The sequence below is a fragment of the Mus pahari genome, chromosome 17, assembly GCF_900095145.1.
Source record: "Mus pahari chromosome 17, PAHARI_EIJ_v1.1, whole genome shotgun sequence".
In the NCBI taxonomy this organism is placed as follows: Eukaryota; Metazoa; Chordata; class Mammalia; order Rodentia; family Muridae; genus Mus; species Mus pahari.
Genome location: NC_034606.1, coordinates 45,229,609 through 45,238,149, shown reverse-complemented (window position 1 = coordinate 45,238,149; position 8,541 = coordinate 45,229,609). Strand labels below are relative to the sequence as shown.

Sequence of the window (8,541 nt, the reverse complement as noted above, 5' to 3'; positions counted from 1 at the left end):
AAAAGAAAAAGGGGGAGTGGGGCTGGAGAGATGGCTCAGCAGTTAAGAGCACTGACTGCTCTTCCAGGGGTCCTGAGTTCAATTCCCAGCAACTACATGATGGATCATAACCATCTGTAATGGGATCTGACACCCTCTTCTGGTGTGTTTGAAGACAGTTATAATTGTACATAAATAAATAAATCTTATTAAAAAGAAAAGAAAAGAAAGGAAGGAGCCTCAGTTAAGGCAATGTCACCATGAGATCTAGCTGTAAGGCATTTTCTCAATTAGTGATCAGTGGGGAAGGGCCCAGCCCATTGTGAATAGTGCCATCCCTGGGCTGGTGGTCCTGGGTTCTAGAAGAAAGCAGGCTGAGGAAGCCAGGGGAAGCAAGCCAGTAAGCAGCACCCTCCACGGCCTCTGCATCAGCTCCTGCCTGGAGGTTTCTACCCTGTTTGGTTTCTTGTCCTGACTTCCTCCAATGATGAAGAGCAATATGGAAGTGCAAGCCAAATAAAATAAACCCTTTCCTCCCTAACTTGTTTTTTGGTCATGGTGTTTCATAGCAATTGCAACTTAAGACACACATGTAACACACTGACCTCATAACAGTGCCCTGGGCCCTGTGACAGATGGGTGGTTCTCCTATACTCTGGGTGCTCCGTCAACAAGAGGCCCAGTAGCCTTGTGTCTCAGACACAAGCCCTCATAAGTAGCCAGCCACTGCCAGGAGGTTGTGTCACTGTGAGCCAGGAAGATTTGGTTCTCCCTGACTTTACAGACCCACTCAAAAGCATTCTTGCTCTGTTGTAGCTGAGTGAGCTTTGCGCGTGGTGTGTGTGTGTGTGTGTGTGTGTGTGTGTGTGTGTGTGCGTGTGTGTTTTGCCAGGGACTATCCACAGGAATCGTCCACAGAGGATTCTATTAGCATGTCTGCCAAGTCCCACTCTTCCTCCACGCTGCTGAACAATTTCTGGAAAGGTCGCATATTTGCCACTCACACAAACCACCCACTCCTCCACCCATGCACTAACTGATGCATACTTTCTCCCACGGCTCCAAATGCCAGACCAAGAGTTCAGGGGGCGCTAGCCCTGGGGAAGCTGAAAAGGGGGTGTTTCACACTCCAATTCTCAGCACAAAGCAACACACACACATGCACAGTGAGCACAGGAACCACGATTCCTCCCTCATTCAAAAGAACAGTTCCTAAAATTCAACAGAAAGTGTGCCAAGCAGTCACATCAAAGACCCTAATTCCTTGCTGTCTTGTCTTGAGAGGGAGCCCCCTACGTCCCACTGTGCTCTGAAAATCCATAGTGACCCTTGTGTGTATGGCCTCAGAGGCTTCACAAACACCCGTACATGGTTGTTTAAGCATGAGTTCCTCACATTCTCATGGACTCTTATCGAAATCAAGGTCTGCAGTAATAGTTCCCACACGACTCATCTCAAAACCCCTGGCAGACAAGTGGACAAAGCCCTGTTCCCTGTTCAGGCCACAGCTTGAATATCAAATTATGGCATGAAAAGGCTGAGTGTTTCTGTGGTGAAAGCAATCCATTGCCACAGAGACCAAAAAGAAGCTTGGAGGGGGGACAATGGCCCTGGGAAGATGGCTTAGGGTGAGAGGGACAGCAGTTCCTTCTCTCCAATAAACCTCTTGTATGACCCACTTCTCTGAGGCCAACTCATTCCAGGCTCCCACTGCCCTCCAGAGCTCCATCAAATGCTCTATGCTGCTGTCAGACTCCATGACGGCCGCTAACAAGGCTCCTAAGAACTGCGGGATGGTCTCTGCAGACCAGACCAGCAGCTGGACCTCATTCCCAGGCTGGTGGGTGAGTGGCTAGTACACAGCTCAGGTATAGCCAAATGTACGTTGTTCTTTCTTTCTTTCCTTTTTCCCCATTGCTGGGGATGGAACCTGAGGGCTTGTGCACACTAGGCAAAACTCTTCCACTGAGCCTTATCACCAGCCCTGGATACACATATTGTGTGTGTGTGTGTGTGTGTGTGTGTGTGTGTATCCTGAATATATGGTCTTTTCCAGTGGGCACATTTGCTTAGAGACAAGGCCTCATATAGTCAAATTCAAGCCCCTCGCCTTCTTGCCCAGCTTCCCAAGTCCCAGGATTACAAGACTGTGTCCTCACGCTCAGTTTTATGAGGTGCTGGGAATCAAACCTAGGACCTCATGCATACTAGGAAAACGACCAACTGAGTGCAGTCCCACACTTGTTTAAGGTACACTAGGAAAAGCTTAGGTAGCACCGGTGATTCATAAATATAATCTCTCAAGACAAAGTTAAGTCTAAAAAACGATTTCAGGGTGACATCCTTTTCTTGTTTAAACCTTTTTTATACTTTTGGAGATATTATCTTACTATGTTGCCAAGGTTGGCCACAGATGCCTGGACACAGCCTCCCAAGGATCAGGTATTACAGACATAGTAACAAACCAAATGGATTTTGCTTTTGTTTGAGACAAAGTTTCTCTGTGTAGTTCTATCTGTTCTGGAATTTACTCTATAGAACAGGCTGGCCTTGAACTCTCAAAGCTCTGCCTGATTCTGCCTCCCTAGTGCTGGGATTAAAGGAATGTGCCACCACCGCCTGGCTACGAGCCAAATTCTTGGTTCTTTCTGCCTCAGAAGAAGCTCCTTTTCCAGGGCTCCTTATCCCAAGTATGGCACAATAATCAGAGAGAACTGTGGAGTCCTTGGCTCTTCCGCCTCAGCCACACAGCTCACAGGCAACTCCATTCACCACCAAATCACACTCCTTCTGTATCCATACTGTGCTCTTATCCCAGCCAGTGTCCTCTTACATAGGCCTGGGTCAGCAGGCCCCAGGCTTCCACTCTCACTACTCAAACCAAAGGGGAATTTTTCTCTAGCCAAAAATCAGATGTGGTCAGGCCCCTGGTCAAAGCATTCAGAAGCTTAGTGTTGCTGGCAGAATCCGAAGGCTGTCCCAGCAGTCACTAAGCCAACAGTGCCTTCAGACCATGGCTGTCACTTCCCCAAGGTGTTCCAACCATATTGGCCTCCTTGGGGACTCCTGAAAATGGCAGCTCTAACATACTCTGTCCTCTCCCACATTCCTACGTCAGTCTCAATAAATGTTGCGATATTATCATATCCCCTTACCACCCTGCTGAAAACAGCCCATGACATCCTGTTTCTGGACCTCAGAGTTCATTAGTTATTATTAAATTACACAGAGACTGTATTTGCTGTTTAGCATGTCAGGGCGTATCCCCCCAGCTCCAGCACAGTGCCTACCAAAGGAGGAACACTCATGGGACACTGCAGGGGATTGGCTCACTCACAGCAGCACTGAAGACAGAAGTTTGCAGCTGGGCGGTGGTGGTGGTGGTGGTGGTGGTGGTGGTGGTGGTGGCGGCGGCGGCGGCGGCGGTGGTGGCGCACGCCTTTAATCCCAGCATTTGGGAGGCAGAGGCAGGGGATTTCTGAGTTAGAGGCCAGCCTGGTCTACAAAGTGAGTTCCAGGACAGCCAGGGCTACACAGAGAAACCCCATCTCAAAAAGACAAAAAGAAAAAAAAAAGTTTGCTGTTGAGGTGTAGAGGGTACCAGGTCCCTGTGCACACTGATAAACACGAAGGAAACCAGGAATGTTGAACACACAGGGTTGTCTCTTCAACAGAAGGCTGCATACCTGTTGTTGCCCAGAGAGCTGGGAATGGATACAGTTCATGGCCTGGTGACCTGTGCTGTCTGTAGGGCCAGACCACAGCTGCATTCCCCAGACTACTGTGTTTATCCCAGACTCCTTGTACTGGCTAGCTTTATGTCAACTTGACACAGCTGGAGTTATCACAGAAAAAGGAGCTTCAGTTAGGGAAATGCCCCCATGAGATCCAGCTGTGGGGCATTTTCTCAATTAGTGATCAAGGGGGAGAGGCCCCTTGTGGGTGGGACCATCTCTGGGCTGGTAGTTTTGGATTCTATAAGAAAGCAGGCTGAGCAAGCCAGGAGAAGCAAGCCAGTAAAGAACATCCCTCCATGGCTTCTGCATCAGCTCCTGCTTTCTGACCTGCTTGAGTTCCAGTCCTGCATCCTTTGGTGATCAAAAGCAGTATGGAAATGTAAGCCAAATAAACCCTTTCCTCCCCAACTTGCTTCTTGGTCATGATGTTTGTGCAGGAATAGAAACCCTGACTAAGACACTCCTCCTCCCCAGACCTTCATCCTAAGCACTGTTTCTCAGTCACTAGAACCCATCCTTAAGGATTTTGCTAGAGTTTCGAGGCAGCCACTCCTTAAGCATTACTGTGATAACTGTCACAGAGCGCTTCTTTCCAAAGTTCTACTGTGCTTACACATGGCTACAGTTGAACCAGATCTCCTTGAAAACTCAGATTGTTACTCTGTGGTTAAGATCTCCTGGTATTTGCAGAGCCCCCACAGCTGACTGTTACCAGTCTAGAATTGGAAACACTGTAGCAGTTCATTTAATAGTATCAGTTCTCCTGGGAGTCCCTCTGGACTGGGATAAATCCGTGTGAGACTCACTGGCTTTTTTCAGGCTGCTAGGGCTGGGGGATGTTCTAAAGCAGTGGTTCTCAACCTGTGGGTCAAGACCCTTTTGGAGGTCACAGGAGTTCTATATCAGATATCCTACATGTTAGATATTTACATTATGATTCAAAACGTAGCAAAATTACTTACAAAGTAGCAATGAGATAATTTTGTGGTTGGGAGTCACAACATGAAGAACTGTTTTAAGGGGTTACAACATTAGGCAGGCTGAGAACCACCATTCTAAGATTTTCTTTAAAACCACTTTTCTTAGCTGAATGTAGAGATGCATGCTTTGAAGCCCAGCATTAGGAAACAGATCTCCAAGTTCAAGGCCATATAGTGAGCTGGAGGTCAGCCAGTGCTACATAGTGAGACTTTGTCTCAAAACAATCAAACAAATTTAGCACTAGAGAGATGACTTAGTAGCCGGGAACATTTACTTCTGTTCCAGGAGACCCAAGTTCAGTTGCCAGAACCTTAGGACTGTCTAACTTCAGTTCCAGAGAATCTGGACCCTTCTTCTGCTCTCCACAGGCACCAGGCATGCACCCAGAACACTTACATGCAGGCAAAATGCTCGTGCACACGGAATTTTTAAAAATTAAACTAAATTAAAAACAAACCAACTACACAGGAAGCCCTCAAATTCCAAATCTCCAAAACCAAACCCTTTTAAAGCACACTGACTAATGATATAGGTAAAATCCCTCAGAATGCCTTTTCTTCCAGAAACTACCAAACTGCCCAAGGATGCCCCTTTAAGACCTACATGAGCCCATTACCAGTCTATCCCACAACCGTTCACTACCTGTCAACACACCAGCTCTATCTGACACATGGATTGTACAGGCCCCTCACATACATATTTAATTACATACATTGTATTCCCCTTGGGTGTCCCTCCTGTCTCGTAAAATCTGAATGAAAAAATTAAAAAGAAAAGGCCATGACTGCTCCTAGGTGTGGGTGTGGTAGAGGAGAAGGGTTGTCACTGCAGGAAAATGGGAGAGCAGAGGCAGAGACATCTAAGAGCTCCCAGAGTCAAACCTTAAGCCATGGTGGAGGAAGGGAAGGGAGAACAGGGGAATGGGGTACAGCAGCCAAAAAGGAAAAGGTACAAAAGAGGTGAGTCACCAAAATGGTTGAATTCTATAGGAAGAGCAGCCTGAGGGATGCTGGGAGAACCTGGCAGCCAGGTTCACTTTGATATGTAAAATTGGGACCACAAGCTATTTGTCCCAGGGTTTGAGACTTAACACCCTCTGAATCCTCTGCAGTCCTCTGCGGCCTGTCCAGGGTTCCCTATGGAAGTCCATGCTGACCATGCCTTAGCCACGGTGCTGGGGCACACGCTCCTCTTCCCAAGCTGGATGGACAGCACAGTGAGAATGGGCACCCTGCCCTTTCATCTTCCCAAGAGGCCCAGACTAGCAGCTTTCAAGGTCATTTGCAGAACACAGATATTGGAGCTGCTCTCACCAGACACAGGACGAAGGACAGGTCAGCAAGCCCTGTACCCTGCCTGGCCAGGACAACAGGATTCCTCTCAGTAGTAATGTCCTTTCATCCTGAGGATGGAAGGGGCCTCACACAGTTATCTTTGCCTGTTCCTTCCCTAGCATCAAGATACTATGGGTTAGCCGGGCGTGGTGGCACCCGCCTTTAATCCCAGCACTCGGGAGGCAGAGGCAGGTGGATTTCTGAGTTCAAGGCCACCCTGGTCTACAAAGTGAGCTCCAGGACAGCCAGGACTATACAGAGAAACCCTTTCTTGAAAAAAACCAAAAAAAAAAAAACCAAAAAAAAAAAAAAAAAAAAAAAAGATACTATGGGCTAAAATCGACCCTCCCGCCCCCTTTTTAAAGTCCACCAGCATAGAGAGAACACATTCTCTGTGTGCTGGGAAAAGCCTACGCTCTGCCTGCCCTAACTGGGGTTCTCTGGGTCCCATCACATCAAGGAGACAGAAGGTGCTTGACCCAGTTGCCCTTTCTCTTGTTAGCAAGCCAACTCAGTCGGCATCAGTCACTATTTTTCTCCCAGCCCCTCTTTCTCTCAAGGTCACAATCATATCAGTGTTCCCAGATGCTTTCTACAATGGGGACATTTATACAAGGGCCTTGCCCTCTGGGACCTTACAGAGCAGACAGCCAGACCTCTCTACTCCCAGGGTTTTACAAAAGGCCCGAGCAGGCACACAATAGTGAAGGGAAGGTCATCCCCCACTTCTCCCACTGGCTTCAGACCCTCCAGGCCAGGCAAGCTACTTCCCCTTACCTTTGAAAAGCCAAGACCCAGTTCCTGACCGATTTCCTCATTCTGTGACAGACACTAACCAAGCAGCTAGTATGCCAGGATGGCAGGGTGGTAAAGTCAACACGCTAAGAGGCCCATGTCTTCAAAGAAGCGACATTCCGGTTCAATGGAGACGCAGACATCGAGAGGCAACTCCTACAGAGTGCCAAGGTAGGGAAGGCTAAGGGATCCCCGTCCTGTCCGTCCTGGCAGATTCAAACTGTACTCTGCGCTAACATACATGTGTAACTGCACATAATGTGAGAAAGATGCAGGGACGGGAGGTCTACATCAAACCGTAGAGGTCCAGATGACCATGTCGGGGTGCCTGGGACCAAACCTTCAACGGGACCCGGTGAACTGGGACGCAGAAGCAAAGCCCTACGCCATCACTTGAGGAGCCTAAACCTTGGGGGTGTTCCTGGAACCAGACTGAGTAATTTTAATCCTGCCGCTGCCGCTCACCAGCTGCCCGACCTCAGTTTCCTCGTCTGTAAACACTTGGAGTAGCTAACTATTCTCCGGTGCCCCTGGCGAAGCTTATAAATGCCAGGCGGTCCACACAATGCCAGAGATGCAGCACGCCTTACACAAGCGGGGGGCTATTTATTATCAGTCGTGTCCGCGCTCCGGCTGGCCCGCTCGGCGGCGCCACCACGTCCCCTTCCGGCTCCAGGACGCTCCCACTCCGCAGGACCCCGGCGCCCTTGACCTCCCCCCCATTCAGTGAGATAACAATAGCAGGTTCCACTCTGGGGGCCTTCCACCCCCCTCTAGCCCCCCCCCCCCCAGAGGCCCCCCGGCCTGCGACGCGCACGCGCACAACAGGCGCGGCGCCAGCCGGCCGCGGGTGTCTCGCGCGCTGCAAGCCCCCAAAGGCCTCTGGGGTGAGAGGGCCATGCTCTGCCATCTAAAGACAACAGTTCCTGCACCCGAGGACACCCCCGAGCTCCCAACCCTCCCAGCCCGGAGAGCGGGTCGGTTTCCTCACACTCTGGAGCAGGCTCCTCCTCTGCGCCGCCATCTTGGAGGACCCCGCGGCGCGCCAGGCTCTCGGAGTGGCCGGATGGGGGCCTAGAGCGGCTCGGGCTGTCGCGGAGCTTGTCCACAGCGCCCCCGGCGGGGCGGAGGAGGCGCAGCAGAGGCGCCTTGCGCAAGCGCGGCTCTTGCCCGCCTCCCTCCCCAGCGGAAAGAAGGCTAAGCACCTTCAGCCTGCTTTCTTCGACTTTCTTGTTTCCTGGGGTCTCTCTGGGTGTGCTTTCTCCTGGGTATTTTTTCGATAGAGATCCTGAGATCCTATTTAAAGCGCTTTTGCAAGGAGGGAGCAGGGAAGAGCGAATGATTCAGTTTACAAGAGCAGTGAGTGACTAGCTGATGTTAGAATTGGAGAAGGCGGTAATTCCGAGTGGTTGTAAATTTTCAGACATGAAATTTACGGTAACATAGGAGTGTAGTGTTAGTTGGCAATGTGGAATTGCAGGTCACTTGGCGTGACTGGCCAGTGCCCAGAGCAAGAGTGTGTGTGTTCAAGAAGCACGTTGCAGAAGCTCCACTTGGAGATTCACACCTGTAATCCCAGAGTTGAGGAGACTGAGGCAGGGGGATTACAAATTTGAGGCCTGTAACCCCATCCTTTAAGAAGAAACAGGAGGGGGCTGGGCGTGGTGGCGCACGCCTTTAATCCCAGCACTCGGGAGGCAGAGACAGGCGGATTT

At 50.0% G+C, this 8,541-nt stretch overlaps 1 protein-coding gene across 1 annotated transcript in view; it reads right to left on the bottom strand.

Annotated features, from left to right (window-relative positions):
- The window catches only part of Tab1 (TGF-beta activated kinase 1 (MAP3K7) binding protein 1), a 28,998-nt gene extending 21,125 nt beyond the window's left edge, over positions 1-7,873 (bottom strand). The window contains exon 1 of the mRNA XM_021216876.2: positions 7,818-7,873. Coding sequence (XP_021072535.1) covers positions 7,818-7,850 — 33 coding nt within the window. The 5' untranslated portion in view covers positions 7,851-7,873. The remainder of the gene's footprint in view (positions 1-7,817) is intronic.
- Positions 7,874-8,541: the final 668 nt, after the last annotated feature.